The sequence below is a fragment of the Spermophilus citellus genome (genome assembly GCF_964194105.1).
Source record: "Spermophilus citellus genome assembly, chromosome: 5".
Taxonomy (NCBI): Eukaryota; Metazoa; Chordata; class Mammalia; order Rodentia; family Sciuridae; genus Spermophilus; species Spermophilus citellus.
The window spans coordinates 117,593,965-117,621,214 of NC_138186.1; the positions used below are offsets into that span (position 1 = coordinate 117,593,965).

General features: G+C 33.6%; 1 protein-coding gene and 1 pseudogene across 2 annotated transcripts in view; one reads left to right on the top strand and one right to left on the bottom strand.

The window, feature by feature from the left end:
- Positions 1–27,250, top strand: part of CDC40 (cell division cycle 40) — a 47,092-nt gene that overhangs the window by 10,942 nt on the left and 8,900 nt on the right. Inside the window, exons 3-13 of the mRNA XM_081294023.1 lie at positions 1,300–1,386; positions 9,108–9,237; positions 13,946–14,029; positions 16,517–16,656; positions 17,794–17,890; positions 19,185–19,324; positions 20,231–20,305; positions 22,437–22,482; positions 24,557–24,658; positions 26,198–26,313; positions 26,548–26,681. Coding sequence (XP_081150149.1) covers positions 1,300–1,386; positions 9,108–9,237; positions 13,946–14,029; positions 16,517–16,656; positions 17,794–17,890; positions 19,185–19,324; positions 20,231–20,305; positions 22,437–22,482; positions 24,557–24,658; positions 26,198–26,313; positions 26,548–26,681 — 1,151 coding nt within the window. The remainder of the gene's footprint in view (positions 1–1,299; positions 1,387–9,107; positions 9,238–13,945; positions 14,030–16,516; positions 16,657–17,793; positions 17,891–19,184; positions 19,325–20,230; positions 20,306–22,436; positions 22,483–24,556; positions 24,659–26,197; positions 26,314–26,547; positions 26,682–27,250) is intronic.
- On the bottom strand, positions 15,301–16,158 carry LOC308650414 (ATP synthase F(0) complex subunit B1, mitochondrial-like; annotated as a pseudogene). The gene is made up of 2 exons: positions 16,129–16,158; positions 15,301–16,063 (listed from the first exon to the last, which is right to left on the bottom strand). The product of its transcript is annotated as an ATP synthase F(0) complex subunit B1, mitochondrial-like (transcript).

Genomic DNA, 27,250 nt, shown 5'->3' on the forward strand with positions numbered 1-27,250 from the left:
TAGATTTTTATCAGGCTTTTACTCTGAATGGGGAAGATACAGGGGTTGGGTACAGCAATAACATAATCTAATATTTGGAAAGAATTGCCTTGATTTCCTATGTGGATTGAGGCTGTGCATAGGCAAAGGCAGAAAGCAGTTAATTAACTATTATAATGATTCAGATACAAGATGCTAAGTTGAATTGAGGTGATGAGCAGTGGTTGCATTCTGGACATAGAGGGAAGGCACATTTGCTGATGGATTGAATATAGAGTGTGAAGAAAGAATAGTCAGAGATAACTTGAGGTTTTCACCTGAACAACTATAATGATGTAATCATGATTAACTTAGAGAAGACTAGAAGGCTTTGTTGGGGCCGGGAGACCAGGCATAATTTGAGATGTTTGTTAGATACCGGGCATGGGAGAAAAGATGCCAGGTCCAGTGGTTTGAATATATAAGGCTGTAGGGTTCAAGAGAGAGGTTCAGGCTGGAGAAGCCAATTTGGGAATTGATGTATACTTGTTAAGTGGTAGGGTTAAAAAGATAGACTGCCAGTGATTCTGCAGTGAAAATGAGACTTTTATTATGTTCATTAACCTGGGAAATTAATTTAAGAAGGTTGAAACATTGACATGGATTGTAAGACTTCAGATTTAGAAGACTGAGAATCTGCTGTTTCCTTTTGTTTCTTCTGCCATATCTAAGAGAGTGCCATCTGTTTACACATCTAAAAAGTTTGCTAAATAAAAAAGAAGTGCCTGTTTTGAATTTGGAACTAGAGGATCAAGCTTTGTTTGTTTGTTTGTTTGTTTTTGAGTGCCAGGGATTGAACTCAGGCACTCCACTACTGAGCCACTTCCCCAGCCCTATTTTGTATTTTATTTAGAGACAGAGCCTTACTGAATTGATCAATGCCTCGCTTTTGCTGAGGGTGGCTTTGAACTCTCCATCCTCCTGTCTCAACCTCCCAAGCTGCTGGGATTACAGGCGTGTGCCACTGCAACCAGCGGAGGATCAGGGTTTTTTGAGTTAATAAAAAAGAAGAGTTAGAAACTGTAAGACTTTTGGTAGTGTTAACTTCTTTAGAAATTTTTAATTTTTACTTAATAAATTTGGTATTTTGAAAAGAAAATGATTGTTATATTATACTTATATATATATTATTAATCTTTGATTATTAGAATTATTAACCATATGGTACTAAGGTAATAATCATAAAGTTGGTGTTAAAAAATACGGGTGTGAGTTTGATGTAGTATCTGAAATAAAATAATTGCTTATCCAGTCTTTAATATTCATTTGGTTTTCTTTTAGGAAGATTTAGAAACTGGAGTTCACCTTGACCCTGCTGTCAAAGAAGTTCAATATAATCCTACCTATGAGACTATGTTTGCTCCTGAGGTAAGAAAACATATTCAAGGTTCTGCTTCTTGCTAAAGGATTTAAATTATATATAAGAAGACAAACAGTTGGTGAATTTTAAAGTTTTCTCACGAAAGTATACTATTTAAACCTTTGGAAAATATATCTTTGTATTCTCCAAAGATATAAATAGTATGTTTTTGTGAAAATATTTTTTAAAATTAGCTGCTTCTCCATCTGCATAGAAATATATGATACTATGGATTTATGTCTTTTGTAAAAGGTAATCTGAAAATATTTGATGAGAACGTAACTGTTCCTTTGCCATTGACAAGGAAGTATTGTAATTAACCACAAAGAAAAAAATTTTGTTTTATTAGCATCAGTACATAGTATAGTAGGAAACATTTGGTTAAAAATGCCTCTGAAATGTCATACTAACATACTTTGATACTGAGTGAAACAAAGTATGATAGTGGATTTTTTTTCCCTTGGTATAAATGGTAATAGAAGCTCTAATAAAACAGAGGGGAGGAAAAAAGTAGAAATAATTCCTTTTGTTCATTTAAGGAGGTCTTGGAGTATTATCCATATAGGACAGTATGTGGAAGAAGTTAACATTTTTAAATATTAAATGGAAAAAAGTGCTTGATTGACCCAAAGGCCAGAAAAGTATAAAATTATAAAATATTAGATTTGAATAGCAGAATATTTAAGAAGCATGTTAAAGGTAAATGTAAGAAACTATATTATATGGTATCTTGGTAGAAAGTGAGGTACTTTTAAAATAATTTTTATTTATGGTATATACTTTCTGATATATCAGAATCCTACAGTTATTTCATATACTTTACCCACTTCAGTTTCCATAGTCACTTAAAAGAAAGCCACTGAATATGTAGCACAGCCAGATATGTAATGTTCCAGCTGTTCTCTGAGCATTCAGTAAGCAAAACCTATAGTACATTTTAAGTTTTATTCCATTATTTCTTAAATCCTTCTAGCTCGTTAAACTGGAGGCTGTGTCAAATCCCTATGTATTGTCTCAGCTGGCCCATTGAAGAGAGGTTGTACATTATATATATGCTTCATGATTTTTAAAATAAAAAGTACTTCAATAAAATCGAGCTACTAAATTGAGAAAATTGGGAATTAGTGTGGTGTATGACATTTGGATGTCAACTTATTTTCTATGAAGTCTGCTTTTGAATTTTGAAATCTTATGCATAACTAAATTGTTGTGTAATGATAAGTTTCCATAACTTTGAAGAAAAATTTAAAAGGTCAGTTAAAAGTTTTTGTGGTGATATTCATAAGGCAATAGGCCTATCATTCTCTGTGGGATTATCAACGCTTTAATGTTCAGCTCTTTTTTTTTCATATTTGGGAGCCCCATCTTAAATATATAAACTAGTTTACATTTGGAACACTTCCACACTTGTTAACAATTTAAGGAAGAAGTGATGGGATCTAAAATGGAAGCCAAATTATCATTTTCCTTATTGCCAAATGAGTCAGTCATCTGTGCTATGACAAATTATGAACTCTGCTTTATGACTAGGATCTGAATCACTTGGCAGAAGGTGCCAGTAGCAACTCTGCTAGATTAAATTCAAGTTTCTGTATTTTGAGGATACATATTAAAAGCAAGGTATAGTCCCTCTTCTTAAGCTAGTATTTTGTCAAAGAGTGTGTGCTAAGTGTGTTTTTTGAAAAGGTAGATACCATACTATTTCCTGTAATGCCTCCAGGGTACTATTCAAGTTTAAGGAGAGATTGCTTCCAGTTTTTCTTTTTAAAGTTCCATGAAAGAAGTAGTATTTGAAATGGGAAATACAATCCAAGTGAAGAGCATGAGATTTTGAGCTCAGTAGACTACCTGGTATCTCTTACATGACCTTGAATGTTCTTGGTTTACTTACAGATAAAATTAAGATAATTTCTACTGTCCTGAGATCATGTTTGATGTGGTTAGGAAATGCTCTAGCACAGGGCAGGCATTTAACAAGTAGTAGTTAATATTGTTATTTATATTAATAGTATTGGTATTGATGATTGGGTAGGCTTTTATGAGGAAAGATTATAAGCAGTAAGGAATATCGGGAGCCAAATCAAAAAAGATCTAAAGAGGAGGAATGCCTTAGTCATTATCAGTGGGAGTGAGTAGAGAGAAAAGATTAGAATGGTGCTTTGTATAATTTTGCACTGGGCTTTGGGAGCCAAGGTGAAGGTTTGTTCTTGATTTAATAGATGATAGATTTCTGAAGGTCTTAAGCGGGGAAGTAGCATAATCAAAACAGAATTTTTAGAAAAGTTTATTTGATAAGAGTTTTATGACAAAAAAGAACAGAGATAGAGACTAACAAGATAAAACTACCATGCTTATTGTCATATTTATTAATGTGTGCTAGGTATCATACTAAGGAATTAACATACCTTTTCTCCTTTTGCCTTCCCTATAACCTTATGAAATCTTTATCCCTATTTTATAGCAAATAAGTCATCAGCAAGTGACATTTTTGAGGATTCTGGTCAGTTCACTCTTAATACTCTCTATATATTTGGAAGACTAGTTTAAAGAATGTTGTGGAGTTTGTAGGGTATATATCTCTATTCCTTTGACTTTGCTAGTTTTGAAAAATAAACAGATTACTAATTCTATAAAATATTATTCCTTCCTCCCAACCAAGGACTTTTCCTAAATGGAAAAGTTTAAACAGATAAGTTTTGTCAAATAATGGATAGAATTTGAAGAGATAATAGCCATTGTTTCAGTCTAGTGATTTTCTTCATTTTACTCAATTCTTTTTGAATCTGCTTAGAAAAAAAGCTGTATTTATTAGCTTCTCTAACTCATAAAACCCATAGGTCTCAGGAAGAATTCCAGACTCATTAAAATAATGCTATTTAAGAAAAAAATATAAAAGTTAAGAGGGGGGAAAAAGCCAATTTTGTTAAAAATCTGGCTGTAAGGGCTGCTATAAATATTAAAGCTAGAATAAACTTTTTAGAAATCATATCTTATCTCTTATTTTATAAGGAAATTGAGGCTCAAGGTCATGGAACCAGCACTAATGAAATTTTCTTATTCAAGTAATAAACTTTGCATACATCTTACAAAATTATTCTGTCAGCAAATTGAATTGTGGTCTTTTCCTAATTTGTAGAAAACAGTTCAGTTAATGGCCCTTTGCTATAAATATTAATGAAAAATTTAACAATAATAATCTTAGTTTAATAATTTTTTTCTTATATGTGAACTTAGTATTATGATTTCATGTTGTCCATTTTGACTAGTATAAATTTTCTGAATTCCTATGATATAATGATATACTACTAAGATATTGACTGTCAAGTACTCTGCCTACTGAAGACTTATGAGAACCACTTCTTTATACTAAATCTCTGGGAGTTATCTACCAGTATCTTCACAAATTAAAAATGTTTTTCACCCAATTATATAAGTAAATCATTACACAGTTGAAAGATGTAAGAATGCTTACCTCTTTTGGGAACATCATACATTCTTTGGATATAGTGATCTAAGTTAGTACTTAAAAATGTGTTTGTTTGTTTGTTTGTTTTTTGGTGGTGGTGGAGAGGGGTTATCCGGGATTGAACTCAGTGGCACTTAACCACTGAACCACATCCCCAACTCTGTTTTGTATTTTTACTTAGAGACAGAGTCTCACTAAGTAGATTAGCAACTTGCCATTGCTAAGGCTGGCTTTGAACTTTCGACCCTCCTACCTCAGCCTCCTAAGCCACTGGGATTATAGGCATGCACCACTGCACCAGGTTTAAATGTGTATTTTTAAAATTAATTTATTTCTGAAATTGACAATAGCATATTTATTTACTGCAAAAACATGAAGTTTTGAAAAATATATATATACACACACACACTATAAAATGGCTAAGTCAAGCTACTTAACATAAGCAAACATCACATACTTACCTTTTTTTTGTGGTGAGAACACTTCAAATCTACTCTCTTCGAGATTTTTAAGAATACAATACATTGGCCACGCATGGTGGTACATGCCTGTAATCCCAGTATCCCAGGAGGCTAAGACAGTAGGATGACAAGTTCAAGGCCAAGGCCAGCCTCAGCAACTTAGCAAGGCCCTAGGTAACTAAGCTCAAAATAAAAAATAAATAGGGCTGGAGATGTGGTTCAGTATTGGTATTTGGTATTTCAATCCTAAATACCAAAAAAAAAAAAAAAAAAAAAAACAATGCAATACATTGCTATTAACTAAATCACCATGTTGTACAAAATAAGATTTCTTGAATTTATTACTTCTAACTGAAATTTGTATCCTTTGACAACACTACCCATCACCTCCTCACCCCCTCACTCCTAGTAACCATTCTGCTTTCTGCCTATATATCCAACTTTTTTTCAGTTCCACCTGTAAGTGAGGTCACAGAGTATTTGTCTTTCTGTACTTGGCTTAGTTAATTCAGCATAATGTCTTCCAGGTTTATCTGTGTTGCCACAAATGACAGGATTTCCTTCTTTTTTTAAAAACTGAATAGCAAGGCAGTTCATTATGTATGCGTGTGCATGTACATATACAAATATCTATATATATGTATACACACACACCACATGGTCTTTACCCACTCATCATTTGGAGGACTCTTAGTTTGATGCCTTATGTTGTCTATTGTAAATAATGCCGCAGTGAATATGGGAGTAAACGTTTCTTTGACATACTGATTTCATTTCCTTCTTGAATATACATCCAGTAATAAGATTGCTAGATCAGTTTCCATTTTTAATTTTTTGAGCACCCTCCATACTGTGTTGCCTAGTGTCTGTACTAATTTACATTCTCATCAACAATAAGCAAGGGTTCCTTTTCTCCAACACTTGTTAACATATGTCTTTTTCTGTTTTGTTTTGTTATCCCCTGTCAGTGCTGGGGATCAAACCTAGGGCTTCATCCACACTAGGCAAGCACTCTACCGATGAATCACATCTCTATCCCTCAACATTTATCTTTTTGATAATAACTGCTCTAACAGGTATAAGGCAATATTGTGATATTTAACTTGCATTTCTCTGATTAGTGATGTCAACACTTTTTTATATACCTATTGCCATGACTTCTTTTGAGAAATGTCTATTCTGGTACTTTGCCTATTTTTAATCAGTTGTTTGTTTTCTTGCTACTGAATTGCTTGAGTTCCTTATATATTTTGGATATTAACTCCTTATTAGATATATGGCTTAAAATATTTTCTCCCCTACATGTATATATTGTAATTAACACTAGTGTACTTGGATATCATTTTAGCTAAAATCTGTTAAGTACCCATATCTTACTAACTTAAATCTGCTTATAAACCCAAATTTGTGCGAATGTTATAAATTTACATACAGATCTTATATATTCATTTATATATTGGTAAAAATTATTATAAATCACTTGAGCACAAATTAACTCAAACTTGGTTAGCTACCAAAACGGAAAAAGAAATACTTGGAAATGAATTTCGTATACTTTTTATGTACTTTGTTTTGTTTTTTAATGTCTACCCCAGAATTAAAAGAGTTGCATGTTCACAGAGACCATGAACATCTGGGAGACATATTTTTGAGTAATTGGGAAGAGCTGAGTCCTGCTGCATAGTGTTCTCAGCTTCCCTCTGTTGTCATTTAATGTCTTTGAGTTCAGCTCCAATAACTGCCAGGAATCAGGCAATTAAGGTGAGCCTCAAATAGATGGAAAATCCTCCCACCCAGCTTTCCCACCCAGCTTCCCCCGTCACTAGATTTTGTTGTTGTTATTGTCTCAGCTAAAGCATCTACAAGACATAAGCACATTTTAAGATTGCTTTTAGTATAGCACCATATGTAAAATACACTTAGCTTTAATATACGGATCTGTATTTGTTTAGAAATCATAGTACTTTAAGCATTTTTCTTTAAAAAGTAGAATGAGTTTGATATGTATGGCCTATAGAAGAATTTTTTTTTGTAAAATCTTAATAAAGTAAGACTGGAAATTATAATCTCCTTTTTTAAATGGCAGATTATACATAAGCACAGCGATTGATAATTTATTATGTTATATGAGTAACAATAAGGGCACTGGGGATTTTTATCATTTTAGATCTCCCCATCCCAGAAATATCAGATGTTGCTTTGTGGATAATGACTATGGCAGGTAGTGCATCTTTGGAAACTTTTAAATCATTTTATTAGCTTTAGTTTCATGACTTCTGTTTCTGTAATAAATTTCATGATGGAATGACACTGATAACAATTTCCAGCATTCATCAATATAGATTTTTCCCCCTTATGTTTCCATCCATTGGCAGATGCAGGAAGAACTAATATGGGCTGCAAAGTCTTGCACTATCCTTATACTTAGAATGGTAATAAAAGCTTTGTATGTAAATCAGGTATTTTAAAATTGAGTTATTTAAAACAGAAATGGAAGCAAATAAAGCAAAAAAAATGTAAGGCAAATAATCTAACATCATTTAAATTCATTTTTTATGTAGTATAATATTGATGTCTGGAGAAAACAGCATACTGATTAAGGGAAGATCAGTAATTTGTATTTGTGGCTCTGTAAACACATCATTAAAAAGACAGTTTCTAATGATAGTGACCTAAAATATTCTAATGTCAAAATACTTCATCAGGACAGTGGATCTTTCAAGTTCAAATAAATATTCTGTTACACTCTTTCCAGAGAGGAAAGCTCATTTGTTTCTTCATTTAAAAACAAAACAAAAAGAGTTGGGTTTTCCCCAATACTTTTTATAATAGCATTAAATTAATAGGACTTAATATATTCTGGTACTTTTTAACAAGTTAGACCCTATGTTTGTACTTTTAAGTAATGTTGTGATGCAATAAGATGCTTAACTAGGATTTGTTCTAGCCTTGGTTCTACCAGTTAATAAACTTTTGACCCTAGGACAAGTAAAATATATCGTCTTCAGCTTTTTTCTTCTTTTGTGAGATGAGAAGGAAACTACCTCTCTAAGTTTTCAGGGTTTTTATACAAATCAGATTAAATAACTTGGAAAATTATTCTTGAAATTCAAAGCATTAACAAATAGATAATAAGAACATTAGTTTGTGTAGGAATAAGGTAACTTTTCAAAGTGGAGAAATTTTATTTATATTTGTGATATCTTTTCCTAGGAACTTTTTCAGGCACTTAATTTTTATTGTCTGTTTTCCTATTCTTTGCCCCCACTGGGATTCTGATTATCTTTCCTTCATAAATACTTTCTATATACCAGGCACTGTGGTAAGTATAGAAGATTCTGAATATCTACTTTTGAGGAACTCAAAATCTAATAGAAAAGCAATACGGCTTTCAAAAACTTATATCATAGTGCCATTATTAGCACAATGTCATCCAAAATTCCTCAAATCATGGTTTAGAAAAAACTGTAGTCATTCTCAATTATCCACAGCAATATGACCAAATAGGACTTTGTGCAGAATGGGAATGCAGCAGCTAGTAACCATGTGTGACTACTGAACTCTTGAAATAAATAGCTGGGCTCTTCTATTTCAGTCCCAGGAACTGACAAACTGCTAACCAACCATTGCCCATTTGCACTAAACCATGTGAGACTACCATTTTCCCAAACAGGTTAATCAGCCCCTGATTTAAAATTGAAAATGTATAAGCTTTAGTAATTCTAGCTTTCATATAGTCAGAACTTATGTTTTTCTTCCCTCCTCCCCGCCCCCTTTTTTTTTCTTTCTGATAATATTGCAGTTTGGACCAGAAAATCCCTTTAGAACACAGCAAATGGCTGCTCCTAGAAATATGCTTTCTGGCTATGCTGAACCAGCTCATATCAATGATTTCATGTTTGAACAGCAAAGAAGAACTTTTGCCACGTATGGTAAGGTTATATGACTTAAACAGTTTTAAATTTGGCCTTATTGGAAGTATGAGTTGTGTGTCCAGTAATCTATTATAGCTTCTGGCTTTTAAAGTGTATTAATCTAGAGTCTTTCAGATGGACTTCTAATCTGTATCTATAAATATTTTACATAAATTAAAAGGTGAGCTAATATTTTTAACTGTCATTTTTAAATCCAGTATGATTTCTGTATACTGGATATATTCTGGGATCTTAAAAATAATACTTTTTTTTGTTGTTCTTGGTAATGAACACTTGCTATTGAATGTCCACTATATGCAGATTGCAGTTAAAGTTGATAAAAAGTGTTAAGAAGTTACTTTTTTTTTAATCATATACCCTAGTTAACTTTACTCTGTTCTCAAATCTTATCTCTGAAATGTTTTCTCTTGATCACTAAGGGATGTCAGAAAATAGGATAGTCATAAATTAATTGTGTAAAATAACATGCATGGAAACATTATGAAAGGGATTATTATATATTAGATCATGTTTCATCATGGCAAGGTTTTAATTGGCCAAAAGTCGTCCTTAAGATTGAATACCACTAAAATCAACAAAAGATTTCAGTGACACTCCCAATTGCTAGACCATCATTGCATTATACCCATTACTTATGTAAGGGTAAATCTAAAGTAACGTGCCACATATAAAAATCAACTCTGTTGAATCACGATTTATTGTATTTTAATACTAAAACAGAGTTTTAAAGAATAGCTTGTTTTCTTGGGTTTTATAAGGGCCTTAAGTAATAATTTAGATAGCTTAAGTGTCTTCAAAACAAAACAAGGGGTGGGATCTTACCTCAATTTATACCGATACCTACTTTTCCTTTTAAGTTACCTTATAGCAAGAATAAGCATTTAAAACTACTCAATTGGCTTTAGACTTGGGTTAGAAATGGGCTTATTTAAAAAAAAAAAAAAAAAAGCCAGTGATATTTTTTTTTTTCCCCTCTCCTGCTAGAAGGTAGTCGGCTGGGACAGAGGTTGAACTAGTGAGTTCAATTTAAGACTATAGTATATTAGTCAGAGGGAATGGCCAGTGGCAAAACTAAGAATTTCATGGTCTGTCTCTCTTATGATAGATCTTAGAACTGAGAGCAATTTGTTTGAACTTAATAAGTTAACCAACCTCAGGTTTAGCACTGTCTCTTTTTTTCCTTACACTCAAGCACTGATCAAGTATAGCTTCTGTTAGTATAAGTCTTACATAGAAAGTTCTTACCTGACCAGATAGTGATTTCTAGGCCAGCTTCCTATGTACTTGTTTGTTTTATCACTCTTACACCTTGGGGTTTCTGATACAGTCCCTCATTTACAAAATACAATGGAGCACACCTTCCTTATATCTTGTACTACTGTTATCTATAAGACATATTAAGGAGGTGGCACATAAATTCAGTTTTACCTAAGTCTCATATTTGTAACTCTGGGATATCACTGCTTGGATGCAGAATAAAAATTGATCTTATTTTTCTTCCTATTTTAAATGTTGTAACATTGTTATAATCTCAGTAAATAACTTCTGGAAGATGTATATTCTACAATACATTTAGTTTATCATAGAACCAGCCTGTAGAGTCCTTATCATTGAAGATAGTCTCATTTCCTATTATCACCTCATTTATTTGCAGTGTAGTTGGTTTTTAGCTCCTGTTTATTGTGTTTCTCCTGCCATCTCAATCCTTCAGTGGATATGTGAATTTTTTTGTCCTATTTTCTTCTCTTTTCTCCTGAGTTCTGGACTGTTCCTTTGTTGGTCTTGTTTGGGGCTTCTCAATGAAGTTTTTTTTTTTTTTTCCTGTTGTTCAGAGTTCACTCAAAATGTTCACTACTATTTTCCACTATGGAAGTGGAAAATAGAATTTTAAATAAATAGTGTAGTCTCACCATAGTCGTTTTTAACATTGTTTTATCTTCAACATTAGAAATTCTTTTTTAATACTTCAAATAATTTTTTAAAATTGTCCACTACCATAGTTTAAGAATCTCTGGTATCATTAGATTTCAAGTTGGTCCCAGTTTTCATTATTAAAAAGGTACTGTATATATTATATTGCAGTAAAATGCCCTCTTTTTGTGAGAGGAGTGGTTACAGGGGATTGAATTCAGGGCCTCTTGACCACTCAGCCACATTCCCCAGTACTATTTTGTATTTTATTTAAAGACAGGGTCTCACTGAGTTGCTTTAGTGCCTTACTGTTGCTAAGGCTGGCTTTGATGAGATCCTCCTGCCTCAGCCTCCCGAGCCACTAGAATTACAGGCATGTGCCACCACACCCGGCTAGTAAAATGCCTTTTTATGTGACAGTGTATATTATTGAGCATAAAACTTTGCAGGTTTTTTCACTGTTGTTTTTGTAAATGAATTCCTAAAAGTAGGTCAAGTAGTTCTCTCAATTCTACCACCACCTAGAATGAAAGTTCTGTTTCTCCTTATCTAAGATCCATATATGTGATTGTTTTTTCCTGTGTTTGATAATCAAAATACTGTTTGTTTATTTTGACTTGATTTTTCTGGACCATTGATTTTAAAGGATTTTTCGTTTATTCACAACCATTTCTTTGCAAATTGTTTATAGTGTCTACACTGTTTATAGTGTAAATATCTGTCAGAATATTAGTATTGATAGTTTTAAGGATATAGTAATAAAATTAGTATTATTATAGCCATTTCAGATGCTACTTCCTAAAGAAAGTAGACATGAACTCCATTAAAGAAGTAAAATAGAAAATAGGCTTCCGAAAGATAGACAAGAATCTTTAAGAATTATACTGCAGATACATTCATTTATTTGAGACGTAGAGTAATAGAAAACCATTTGGACTGAAATTCCATGTATTAGTTAGAGCTTGTTCTATCACTGGCTGATTTGTAGTAGTGTATATGGATAAATATTTAATGTCTCTTACTTGTAACAGGAGACTAATTTTATTCACTAATCACCAGGAGTAGGAGGGAATGGGGCAGGGGATACAAGTGGCAATAAAAGATCTTTACCACAAAGAAAAACGGGAGGGAAGCGTAAGTTCCTTTAATTGAAACAAGACTGTGTATGGCCAGAAGAGTTGGGGATTGGTGCTTACATAGAGATAAGGAGGACCAGGGACACCCTTCTCTCAACCTCCACCTCTCCAAACACATCACACAATGCCATTTATATAGACATAAAACTCCTTCCATGGTAGAATTTATATTCTAAATAAGGTTTTAGGGCATTATGTAAAATTGTGGATGTGTAACCGACGTGATTCTGCAGTCGGCCTTTGGGGTAAAATTGGGGGTTCATAACCCACTTGAATCTAATGTATGAAATATGATATGTCAAGAGCTTTGTAATGTTGTGAACAACCAATAAAAAAAATTTTAAAAAAATTTAAATAAATAAATAAATAAGGTTTTATGGCTGAGATGGGAATTTTTAATTCAGGGTATGATGGTCTGAATTTTATATGAGTCTTATAAAAGTCTCATTGTCTAAAAAATCACACATAGAACACTGTTTGGTACAAAAAGGTAAAAGCTAAAATAACTCATGGGATTTGAACCTGTGATTTCAGAGATTCAACTCCAAAGCTGCTTTTCTGCCATCAAGCTCTCTTCTCTGGCTAAGAACATATTTTAATGCTGAAAAAAACTATATCCAAATGAACTAATAGCCAGGTGGTTGGTTCTATTCTAGCATATCACGAGGGTGAGTTGAGCACCTACATCCTTAGCTTGTTTTAAAAGTATGTTTCATGACAAATCTTTTTCCATTCCCCAAAATTAGTTCCCTTTAATCTTTAGCTGCAAAATAAAAATGTTAGATATGTCCATTAGGATGTGGCCCTTTAAAAAAATGAGTTAGTACTTTTTATGCATTTTGTGATTGTTCACATGGGTGTAGGCCATAGACTAATGAATGATCAGCTCTCTTTTGTGAATATACCAGATTTTTGTGAAACAGATTAAACCAAATGTTTATTATCCTAGCACACCCACTGGAGGAAAGAAAAAAAAATGATTTGAGTTAATTTAGGTAGGCTTTGTTTCCCTTCATTCTCTTAGACCACTGGAGACCACATTCAAATGTAGGTACACACTCGAACTAGTTGAAGGAATATATCTATACACCAGCTATCCTTATTATCTTCTCTTACCAAAGAAATATAAATAATGATTTTGAAGTAGAAATAGATTAAGATTAGAGGAAAGACAGTCCTTTTGAGAATAGCATTTTCAAAATAATAGCTAGACATTATGTGATTAACTTCTACCCTATTTCTTTTTTAATTTAATAGTTTATATATTATAAACTATAATATCCATTACCAAAAAGAAAAAGGAAATAGTTTCTAAACTTCCAAACATATAATGCACATGTATTTTTAAGCTCTTCAAATGTTTGAAACTAAAGTTGATTTCATAGCCAGAAAGGCTTTTAGTATATAATAGCTAGATGTTAAATTCATCCTCTAAGATACATTTTATTCTGCTGAAGTCATTCAGGGTCCAGCCTAGAATATGGATTAATTGTGGTAAAGAGAAATGGAGCTCAGAAAAGAAGACTTGGTCCATAGTTAAAGAGATCATTTTTAATATCTGGGAAAGAAAATGTGAAATGGGTATATTTGAATGGTAGTAATAAAATGAATTATAAGTGGCAAAATTGAGTCAGTAGTTTGCACTTTTTTCCTTTCAGGTTATGCATTGGACCCTTCATTGGATAATCATCAAGTGTCTACTAAATACATTGGTTCTGTAGAAGAAGCTGAAAAAAATCAAGGTAATTTATTTAAAATAGTTAATATCGTGTGTGTGTGTATGCGCGCGCGCGTGCGTGCGTATACACATTTATAATTAGTGCCTTACAGTAATTAGATAGTAGGAAAGAACCCATATTTAGCTCTTGATTTTTTTAAGTTGAAATAATAGAGTGATAGGGTTTAGAGCAATATAGTTTAGAACTATTATGGTTTAGAGCTTGTTTTTACTACTTACTAGCTGTGTAACCTTGTAAGGAAGATGGTGGTTATGTATCATTTGGGGTTATTTTGAGTACTTGGTACATGCCAACCCTATAGAAATCATTCAATAAATTATAATTAATGTATAGATAATTTTGGCTGTTGGCATCTCCACAGTAAGTCAAGCTAAAGTAAGTTTCATTTTGTGAGTCTGTGAGGATTGTCTTTGAAGGATTTCTTTAATGGCTTGAGTCTGAATATATGTTTTAAATATGCTTGTGTTCATATTCATCTTTTATAACAAGGCAAGGCATCATGCTTGCTAAATGCTAACTTGTCACAAAGCTCATCATACCACTGAATCTCATCTATAAAATGCCATTTAAAAAAAAAAAGTTCAAGTTACACAGGGACACTTCTACTTAAATAAAAATAGACCCTGTATGATCAAACTGCCTTCTGTGCTTGATGATTATTAAAATAGACTTTACCATGCTTTTGTTGTAACATAGCCTAAAGGAAATTAATTTGAATTAATATGAACTATTTTTCCCTGTTCTTATGTATACGGAGCTAGATTCTTAGTTAACCTGTCACTATGACTCCTGTAAAACTTTCTTTTTGCAATCTAATAAATAGTATGCCATCTCCTACTGATCAATTAAAAAATCTCAGAAACATCTTTCTTCCTCCATTTCTTTTTACTAAAGTTGATATTAGAGATCGGTTTTAGAATGAGATCATATGAAAGAAATACCAAAATTTTGAGAAACCTTGTTTAATTTATATTGTTCTATTACATGCATAGTAAAAATACATTACTAAGTACTTAATATGGTTTTAATTCAGCCCTGTTTTGTTTTTGGTTTTGGTTTTTTGTTTTGTTTTAATCATTACTTAATTGCAAGATGATGGAATTAATCATAAATTTAAATTGTAAGTTGGTAATCTCCCAAGGAAACTTGAACTTTTCTTTTTTAGGAAACAAACGGTAATTTCAGTAGATAGCAATAGAGGAAGATTTTGTCACGTAGACTAGTTTTCATTTACTCAGTCAACTGTATAGCTGTCTCAACTGGGACAGATACATTTACATAACTGGCTGCGCTTGAGGCTTCTTTGGGAGCAGCTTGAGATCTGCAATGCACTTGGCAATCGTCTCATTTTCCTGCTGTGCAGAAATACTCTGTACCACGTGTTTCTCCACCCAGTTTATCTTGTACAGTTTATCCTGTTCCTTTCAATGCATAATATTCTGCAGAGATATGATAATCCAGGCAATTCTTTACCTCCTTGTATACTTTATGTCGCCCTTCCTGGTAAGAAACCTCAAGGCCATAGCAATGTTATTCCTCTGGACATCAAAAAGATAATGGCACTTCTGAACCAGCACCTGCTGTGACTTCTACAACTCAGTTGCATGTTGGATTTGTTGGATGGAAGCCTGTTTCACCTCTTCTAGTTGGGCAATTTTATGCTCATTTAGATTTTCAATAAATTCTCCAATAGAGGCACCATATTTTTTAATCACATAGACAATTAATGCTACTATTGATGTGGTAGAAAAGGTCTCTGGAGTAATCACATAAATTTCTTTGGATAGAAAATACAGTTTCATGCATGTAGGGTCCTGTTACACACGTTTTAGGATAAAGAAACTGGAAGAATTCCTCAGGGATCAGCCCAAGAAGAACTTTTCCTCCATATGCAGAAGTAGGTGGTAGAGGGGCAAGATGTGGCTGCCCTGTGTGAAAGGTACTTTTTTCCTGGTCCTAGGAAGGCTGCATTCTGAGATAGGGGGTCATTGTTGTGGCGGCAGAAAGTATCACCTGAGAGAGTGTGGCCAGCAATGTCTAGGCAGCAACCTTAATGTCCCTCTGATCCCAACCCTCAGCCCTGTTTTTAAGCAGTAAATTACAATTCTTGCTTTCAAAAGTAGCTTTATCATTATTTAGCAACATCAGTTGTTGAGTTTCTTTCAGAATTAGTAAAAGTCTACAGATACAGGTTTTTGATTCATTAAAAAGGCTGTGTACCATTATAGGATTGGATATCTTTTTTTTTTCTTTTAATATAGCAAAATTTGCAAAACACAACAGGGTTAGAAGATTCTCTCCTCACAAGGTTCAATCCCTTTTCATGTAACTTGAGCTAATTAATATATGTTGCAGGTTCATTTGCCTTTTAATTTTGTTTTTGGTCTCTTGAACAATCACCTTTCTTTAACTATATAAAATCATATGTATGCTGATGTTTTTGAAGAAAATGCATATATTTATAATTTCTTTTTGTTGTGGTTAACGTAGGTTTAACTGTATTTGAAACTGGTCAAAAGAAAACAGAAAAGAGGAAAAAGTTCAAAGAAAACGATGCATCTAATATTGATGGTTTCTTGGGACCGTGGGCAAAATATGTGGACGAAAAAGATGTAGCCAAACCTTCAGAAGTAAGCTTTGATCTTTTTCATTTCCAGTTCAAGTGTATGCTATGTCTTTACAAATCATATCTCTATTAATAAACTTTTCAGATTCTCTTAGAGAACCAAGTGACTCCTCAGAATTTCTCTGCCTTTGTTAAGAAAATACAATAAATTTTTTTGTACTATTTTTGTTTACTTTTTTATTCTGCTTTACTTTCTTTGGTACTTTCTTATAAAAATAGAATATTGAACAATTTTTTTTAAAAAAATTGCCTTAATAAAGCTTTTAAACTGCCATGATAGCTGTTTGTCTGGTACCAGGCATTCAGATAGTAACTACAAAATCAGGGTATTTTTTTTTTTCATATTGGAATTGATGGTGGTTTTACTTATTAATTTATTCAAAAATCTTAAATTTTATCTGTATTATTTTTTAAAATTTTTTACTATGAAGTCAGTAAAGTGAAAATACAGAACTCCACCCTTCCTTTCCCCACCTGCATAATCCCATTTGTCTCTATGAGCCAGGCACCAATCTAGGTCCTGGGATATAGCTGTGGACAAGATCAAGAAAATTCTGGCCTCATGCAGCTTATCTTCTAGCTGTTTTTTATTGTACATTATTAGCTTAATAATGTACATGTGCTGCTATTTCTTTATTTATTTTAGATTGTTATTATAGATACAGATTTACTGCTCTCCCACTTCCCTCCCCAGCTCATGCCAAAATGGTCACAAATCTATAGTAATTGCTTATACCCTCATGACTATGTAAAAGCTATTTATTGAAGAACAACATTATGTACTAAAATTCAGTTTCCTTTCCTTTCTGGTACCAGATTTTCTAATTGCCTTGTCTTTTCACTTGAACAATTAGCATAACATGTTCAATTTATTTCTAGATGTTCCAGAAGGATGAGCTTGTATAAAATTGGTTTAAAAATATTATCTAGTATCCATTATAGGTTTATTTCCATTTTGTAATCTGTGGAAGAGATAATCAATCTCTGCTTATGGAAGAATTGAAATTATTCTTTGGGGAAGTATATTTATAGCGATTACTTCACAAAAATGAAGACCTCATTATAAAGAATTTATAACCAACTTTGGACATAGTGGGATTCTCAAACATTTGTTTTAAAATTCACTCCTTCATTTTCTTAGGAAGAACAAAAAGAATTGGATGAAATCACAGCAAAGAGGCAGAAGAAAGGCAAACAGGAAGAAGAGAAACCTGGGGAGGAGAAGACAATCTTACATGGTAATGTATTTTCATACTTCTTCATTTCATGAAAAAGCTCACATATGTAGTCTGTTCTCTGTTCATGTAATACCAATTGCCCTTACTGTCAGCTGCCATACAATCATAATATTAAGAATAATTATAATTTTACAGTTTGTATCCCCAAAAAAATCACAGCAGACTTTTGCTTGTGCTAATAAAGGAGAAAAAGAAAGTAGTAGCATGACTAATGATAGCCACATACAATTTTTGTTGAAGTGTTAGTGAATTAAAAAAAAAAATAAAAATAAAGAAGAAACTTGTATGGTTCTTAATATGCCGTTTCTTAAGATAAAGTTGACTCTTTTCATTTATTAATGATGCCTGAATCATTAAACTGTTTATTTTTAACACAATCCAAATATTAATATATCTTCACAGTTTATGAATTACATTAAATATAAGTAAACTGGAGATTAAGACTCATATTTGCCTTGACTTGTGGAAGAAAATGCATATTCACCAAAATAAATTACAAATATTCTAGAATGTACCTATGCATTAATGATTAGTTACATTTAGGAAATTACATAGTGATTACTGATTTTTTTGCACAAATAGTGTGTTGCTTTTTCTGATGTTTTATCACATCAGATTTTTAGGTATAATGAGGCCATATTTGGTTTATCAGGCTCCAGTTTTGTATTTAAGGAATCTGTTTAGTATTGTGGCGTGTACAATCGTAACAGCAATACCATTCAACATTTATTGAATACCCACTCTGTGCCAGGCATAGTACTAACTGCTTTCTGTACACTATGCCATCTAAGTCACCCATATGACTATTATAAAATTTTGAGGTGAAAATCAGGGAAAGGGGAATAGAAAGGAACCAGAAAGGCATAAAAGCAGAAAGTGGGAGGAAGGATAGTCGATATTTTTTTGTTTTAATTTTGTTCTTAGCCTGTTTTGCTTCTGATTCTTTACCAGTGCTCATGAGGCCCAAGTATTATTTATTTTTTTACTCACTCTTATTATACTGCAGTGAAGTCTTTATTATATATCACTAAAGTATATGACTGAGTGAAAGAAGTATAGATCTTAAAGGTGTAATACTCTCTAGGAATTTAGGAATTCCAAAGTACTGCTTCTAATTGGAAATGATAGCAAGGATTTCAGGCAGCTAATTTTAACTAACCTACAATCTTAACATCACCAGAGTGTTATTACCTAAGTCTTGATAAAGGCAATAGCCCTAAGAATGAAATGTTTATCATTTTAAGAATATAGATTTTGTGACTGTGAACTATTTGGTTATTGCCTTTTGTTTCAGTTAAAGAAATGTATGACTATCAAGGCAGATCCTATCTTCACATACCTCAGGATGTTGGTGTCAATCTACGGTCAACTGTGCCACCTGAAAAGTGTTATCTTCCCAAAAAACAAATTCATGTGTGGTCTGGACATACAAAGGTAAGCAAGTTGGCTGTTTCTATCTGGTTTATAACTCTGATACCTTTTTACAGGGTGTCAGTGCAGTCAGATTGTTTCCCCTCTCTGGTTATTCATTGCTGTCTTGTTCCATGGATTGTAAAATGTTATAATAGTGAAGCCAATGTAAAGTTTCAATCATGGATGTGGATCATTCAGTATTTCTAGTGAGTATATAGGAAAGTAAAGATAGGACAGGGGAGTCATATTGAAGATCAAGTTGGATTAGACTTTGGAGACGCTCACATGTATCAGTCATGAAAACCTTCTTTGCGTGGCCATGACACCTGTGTTTGTGGTTGGGTGTCCTGACCCCAGCACAGCCCTTTCTCTGCAAGTTCCAGTCACAGTCTGCTTCTTCTTGGACACCAAGTCAGTTGAGTAACAACCTGGTCCTAGCATCAAGTCTCCTGCTTAGCCTGTAATGTTGCCTTGGTTTTGGGGGGTTATCCCATTGCAGAGATGAGATGCTCTGTGGTTTATAAGCCAAGGTAATAACACAAAGACAAGATACATGAGAATTTTCCATGTTGATATTCTTTGTCATCTGCACAATTCCAGCTGTTAATTTCCAGCTCTTTGCAAAGAGCAAAGGAACTACATAAAAGAAAGAAACGAAGTGGGGGCATTAGCAATTTGATGTACTCAGGATTCCCTTGAGTGAGAAAGTCAATATTAAAGGTTTAAAAAAAAAAATACCTTCAAAAGCTTAGTGTCAGTAAGGCCTGCTCTTGGAATACTAATGATGATTATTCTGGGGCATGATGATTGGAATGAAGAAAAATAGAAAAGGTTGCTTTTAGGTTGCTTAAAGTTTACCGTCTTTGTCTTGTGTTCTAGCCAATATTCAAAATGCTTCTGGTTTATAACTCTGATACCTTTTTACAGGGTGTCAGTGCAGTCAGATTGTTTCCCCTCTCTGGTCATTTATTGCTGTCTTGTTCCATGGATTGTAAAATTAAGGTGAGTTTTTTATAACACTGGCAGCTTTGTTACTAGTTAAATCTGGTTAATTGTAAATAAATTTGAGTGTTAGGCAATTGGAGGCTTATAATTTTCTCTTAGGTCCTGTGAATTCAGCTATTTATGAACAGCTTCCAAACTTGTAGGTTCAAATATAGCCATGTGGTCCAGTTGGCTAGGTTCTTTTTAAAGCTTAGAACACTGATTAGAATGTAATCCAATCAGTTTGGCATTAGACACAGAAATATTTAATCACTAGTTTTTGCATTTTTATAGAGGTTTTAGATATGTAATAGTGTTCATTTTTCCTCAAAACCAAATGAGGTAGAGAGGACACATTATAGAAATCCCATTTTCAGAATAAACAATGTGATTTATCCTTTTTCTTTGAATACTTTTAGATAACAAGTAGCAGAAGTGCTCTCAGTCTCTTCTCCCATTGTAGTCTTAGGAAGTTCCACCTTTACCTTCTGCTCAACTCTGTAGTATGTGGTACAGAAGACTTGGTTGTCACAAGTATAGCATTTTGATACTGAAAGACTTTAGTTTTGAACTTTCCTGAAGCGAAAGATATTATAGAAGCTGTACAAAAATAATGATCTAGACTAAAACAATAAGCTCATAGTTCTCATATCTAAAGTTTCATGTCAACTTAGATATGGGGAAAGCCTTGAAATAAATCTTAAATCTAAAAGGATAGTTTTTGTGTTTTTTGATCTTCACTGTGTCTATTATCTTTACAGTGGTTTGATAAATACTAACCCTATAATGGTCTTGTGGCTTAGAAAGTTGAATCATTAAAGCTTTTTCCTTCTAAATAATGCAAGAATATTAAGAATATATAAAGACAGCTTCTTTGGATGAGAGCAACCATTTAGACATTTGTCTCTAATAGAGATAATTTGTCTCGATTTGTCACTAATTGAGTCAGTTATAGTAAAAACCCTTACTTCTTTAACCTTTACTTTATACGAACTATGTAAATTGAGGTTATGATCTTCTTTTTGACCAACTAAAAAAAAATACAGAATTTAGTTAGATTCACATATGTAAACACTCATTAGGTAGCCATTATGTGAAGGGGGTGAGGTTAAAAAAATGTTAAGGCACTATCTCTACCCATAAGATGATCATTGTATGATGAGGTAAATGATCGTTATAGAGGCAGGCACAAGGTGCATGTATTCTGGCTTCCTCAGTAGGAAGGTTAAGTTAAAGGGAAGGAATAGAGTACGTTTGAGAAGAGCAAATAGAATGGAACAGCATGGTGTGTGCCGAAAACTACAAGTTTTGTGGTTGGCCAAGCATAAAATCTAAGAGATAAAGAATGATAATAGTCATAGGAAAGGGACCAGGTCCCAGAAATCCTCTTGTGACATGCTGCGGGAACTGAGACTTTATCCTCCTGGCACTGGGTGGCCAGGAAATGCTTTCTATTTTAGAGCACTAGCAGTATTGTCAAGGATTGGATTTGAGGCAGGCAAGAATAAAGCTAGTTTTGAAGCTTTTGTATTCATGCACTTTGGATATGATGAGAATTATGAGACTGTTATTTTAGTCTAGATCATTATTTTCCCACTGCTTCTATTATACTTGTTACATTAGAAAAGTATTTAAAAGCTTTTTAGTATCAAAATGTTATATGCATGGCAGTTGTAATAAAGTTTGTAGTATTACAAAAGTAGAAACTTTTTATCATAGAAAATAACTACAGTATAAAAAAAGAGCAATGATAAATGGAACCACCTGGATTAACTCCTTCTGTAGTCAAGGTCTCTTGGTATTTTGATGCAGGTGTTTTATATCACCTTGGATGAAAAGATCTTTAAAAAATTCTAGTTATATAAGAACGTGTATGTGTATATATGTGTATGTGCTCCAAGTAATATAACACAAACTGGTGGTGCTAAGTAAAATTTAATAATTAAATCCTCTATACACACACAGATATGCACATACATAGCTGGAATATGACATTATTACTGATTTAAAATTTTTATTAAATTTAATATCTCCAGGGCTGGGGCGGAGCACAGTGGCAAAGCACATATTTAGCATATATGGGGCCCTGAGTCCAGTCCCCAGCACCAAAAAAAACCTAACATGTCTATGTATTTTGTTTTTTCTCCAGCTCTGGGAGGTTTATGGTGACCGGCGATGTCTGAGAACATTTATTGGTAATACTTCTTTTGTCCCTGGCTATAAATCTGTTTGGGGGGAAGACTTTTTAAAGTGAGATAACATCAACACCAGTAATTTTAGTACAGTGATGTAAAGGAAAGTGTTCATAACTTGAACTGAGCCTATTAGAAGGAGCCAATCCCCCCAGGTAGACAGAACTGGGAAGTGCAGAAGCAAATGTGGTATAAGAAAGCACACTGCTTTGGGGGAACCATATAGGTAGCAGAATTCCCAGGGTGTAAGTGAGAGCAAAAGCACAGAGAAAAGTAGTCAAAGGGGAACTAGAGTACAGAGGACTGTGTGTGCCATTAATAGAGTTTAGACTATTGTAAGGGCATCAGAGAGCCATTGAACAGCTCTTGTAGGGAAGTTGTACCATGATTGGAAGTTTGCAGAAAATCACATAGCAATCTGGAGGATGCTTTGATTAGAAGAAAGGAAATTAATTATTTTATTAGTCTGGATCAGAGATGGTGAGAGTTTGAATCAAAGCAAGAGAGAGAAGAAAGGACCTGTTAAGTATTGAAATTGATGGAATCTGGTAATGGGATATAATAAATCTAGGTAGAAATCTAGGGTGATTCCTAGGTGGCTGGAAGAATGGTGGTGCTGTTCACCAAAGGAGGGAATGCGAGGATGATGAGGGTTTAGACTTGTTGAATCTGAGCTGCCTTTGGGATATCAAAGTTAAAATACCCAGTAAGCAATGCCAGATGTCGAACTTGAAAGAGAGGTTAGGAATTGGCAGCTGAGGCATAAAAAGGACAAGATTGAGAGAACTTGAAGTAAAGAAGAGGACCAAAGGGAGGACAGCTGTGTGACAGACTAGCCTTCCTGGTAGAGAAAGGTTTATTGTCTTTGTCATTTCATATGAAAGCTCATTACTCTTTCCAAATTTAACCAAACCACATTGAAACTCTGTTTGTGTAAGTTGTGGTGGCTCTGTTTTTAGATTAAAGTGGGAGTCTGTTCTGCTGTGCTTTGTTAAGATTTTAGGAACTCTGCAAATAAATACCATCCAAGGTACCATGCATGCAGCCTAAAGGAAGACTTATGGAAAGCTGTTAGCTGTGTCAGGGAACAAAATGTCTCTGTCAGATATAGTGAGTTTGGTCTCCATCTGCCTCCCCTGTACTGGCAGACCATTTTTCAGTAAAAAACTGAAATTCTCTTATGTAGGAAGATTACAGCAGCTCTGACTGGGACTCTTGCTGTAGAAAAGAATTTCTAATTGCTGTGGTGCATACTGCCTGACTAGAGTTCAGTGGTAGTCCAGGCTCAGGGTTGCTACATGTGGTTGACAATTTGTGCCATACACATTATGTACAACTGTACATGTCTTGGTCATGGTAGGTGTGGTGAGAAACAGGAAAGTTTCTGCTTTTGTTTAGCTACCTTTTGTTTGTTAACTTTCAAAAGAGTTGATTCTGGCAAGATTGATTTCCAACTAAAACATAATCAGCGCCTTAAAATTAATTTATTCTTAAAAAGCTATCTTAAAATAAGAACTGTTTCATATTTAAATTGTTCATTCATCTGTGAGAGTCTGAATCATTTTCTATAAAATTTGGTAATATGATCATAATTATCCAAACATACATTTATTAAACAAGGGCTACAGTTTCATAAACTTTAGGTTTAAGTCATTTTATTTTCACTTCCAGCCTGGTGAGCAACCTGATAGTGAACCCCCAAATTTCATCATCATTTGTTTTCATTGGCAATAATCAGTCAATTATGTTTCCATAAATTCTTGGCTAGTTAGTTATCAGTTGTCTGTACTGTATATTAAGAGATTCTCATTACAAATTTTTAAAAAAGAAGAAGAACTTAACACTTGTTCTCTTGGTTCTTACCCAAACATTATGTATCAGAATCACCTGAGGAGCATCTGTAAGGGAGAAAAATTCCCACTCTTCATTGCACACCCATATTGGATTGTAAGTCAGTAAATCAGAAGATGAGTTCAATGATCTTGACTAACTTCCTTCCTTGGGAACCACTGTTTAATGCTGTTTCTGAAGATACAAATCTTGATCTCACTGCCATTTCTGTTGCCTCTGCCTTTAGGTCACAGTAAAGCTGTTAGGGACATCTGCTTCAATACTGCAGGAACACAATTCCTTAGTGCAGCCTATGACAGATATCTTAAACTCTGGGATACTGAAACAGGTAAGAATGCACTAAAACTAAGAAACCTTTATCTTCTAAGTTAGCATTTATATGAAGCGGTATGAGCTGACTCCAACAAAATGGCACCTCCTCTCACTGCTGATTGTCCCACCATTGACTATCAGTTAACAAAATATGTTTGAGTTAAAACTCATTTATAAAAGCAGCTCTTTCACTATGAAACTGTTCCTACTACATACAGTTTATAAAGTAAACATGTTGATGGACAAGCAAATTTGAAATATTCCCTAGACCATCTAATTGATCTTTTTGTCCTCATATGTTTCCTAGCGTGGTACATTATAAATAAAGAAACTACATAAATGTCTATGAGTATAATTAAATTTAATTACTCAGATTGATTAAAATGTAGGTTTAAATTCCTGTTGACCAGTTGGTTTTACATATTTGTAACCATATTAATTGCGTCAGTATTTTGTGGCCGTTATAATTTTACACTATTAGAAAATTATCTTTTATCTTAATGAGTTTAAAGATTATTGATAATAACTAATATTTACCAATTACGCTAAGCATTGATATGCAGTATGTCATGTAATCTTAATATATCTCTGTGAGGTGTGTACTAGTATTACATTATAAATGTAAAACTGAGGCTTAAAGATAACTTTCTAGGGTTACACAGCTAGTCAGTGATACAACTGGGTTCAAACCAAGGTCTCTGATGCCAAAGTCCATGTTCTTTACCTCATTAGCAGTGATTCTCAATTCTGGCTGTACATTGTAGTCATCTGAAGAGCTTCAAAATTATTGATACCTGGGTCCAACCTTCAGAGGTCCTTATATAATTGGTCCAGGCTATGGACTAGGTAATTCTACTGTATAGCCAGGGCTGAGAGCTTCCCACTCTAAGGTCTTTTCTAAAGTCAAGGAATAATATACATGAAATTTATAAAATGCATAAATGTTCAGTGGTTTTCATTTTGCTTTTTGGTAACTGTATCTATGAACTTGTATAAACTAATTTCTCTTTTGTATCTATTTTCACACAAAATAGTATCTGAGATTTACCCATAAGGCTTGTGCCAATTACTTATTCTTTTTTGTTGCTCAAAATATTCCATTAAATGGATGAAATTATATTCATCTATTCAACAATTGATGGCACAGACATAGTTTTGAAAAATTATTTTTAATTATTAGAAATCCATGGAAAGGGTCTGGGGATATAGCTTAGTGGCAGAACACTTGCCTAGCATGCATGAGGCCCTGAGTTCAATCCCCAGGACTGGAAACTATGAAAGGGAACAATGTAGTTTATAACAAAGAATAAGCATGGGTTGGGGTTGTAGCTCACTGGTAGAGTGCTTGCCTCACACATGTGAGGCACTGGGTTTGATCTTCAGCACCACATAAAAATAAATTTAAAAAGTAAAGATATTGTGTCCATCTTAAAAAAAGAAGAAGCAAGCTGCCTTTCCTCAAAATTTATTAAGCAAATGACCATAGATCTTAATGCCACTGTCATCCTTAAGGGGTCAAATTTATTTTTTATTTAATTTGAGTTTTTGGTTTTAGGACAGTGTATATCAAGATTTACAAACAGGAAAGTACCCTATTGCGTCAAATTCAATCCTGATGAAGATAAACAAAATCTCTTTGTGGCTGGGATGTCTGATAAAAAGATCGTGCAAGTAAGTCTTTTCCTTCAGTATTTTTATTAAGCTTTCTAAGCTTTATGTTGTATCAGGGAGTGGATTACAGAATGTTAGCACATTTAATATTTGCTACTTATAGAGATTACTGATACTCTGTTAGTATCTATTAGTAGAAAACAGTCAATTTATAAAAAATCTTAGAGATCTTTTTCCTTTCCACTGTCCAAAATTATATCTCTGTTTTTACCTTTGCTCTTGTTTGCTATCCAGTGGGACATTCGAAGTGGAGAAATTGTGCAGGAATATGATCGGCATTTGGGAGCTGTCAACACCATTGTTTTTGTTGATGAGAATAGGAGATTCGTGAGCACATCTGATGATAAGAGCCTAAGAGTTTGGGAATGGTGAGTTTCCATCAGTAAAATATCTACTGCTTTGGCTAAGACACAGTGGCACACACTTATAATCCCAGATACTTGGGAGACTGAGGCAGAAGGATAGCAAGTTTTAGGCCAGCCTGGGTGATTCAGTGAGACCCGGTCTCAAAATAAAAATTTTAACAGGTCTGGGGATGTAACTTAGTGCTTACCTAACACACACTGCTCTAGTTTCAACCTCCAGTACCAGAAAAGGAAAAAAAAAAGAAAGAAAGAAAGAAAGAAAATTTACTACTTTATACAAAACAAGCAATTTTTTAAATGTGTAGCCAAAGACAAAGCCTGATAATATGCAGTTATTTAAATATTTTCACAGCTGTGATCCTGGCTTGCCAATCAGTGTGTTAACTATTTAAGTGCCCACAATTCGGACATAAACTCTAAACAGGCTGTCTTCACAGTTTTTGGATAATCTTTCCAAAGAATACTCAACTGTAATAAATATCCAAAGAATATTTACTTGAGTGCTTGTCATATAGTGATGATAGACATTAAATTGTGCTATCTTACATTGTTTATTATTTATTTTATTCATC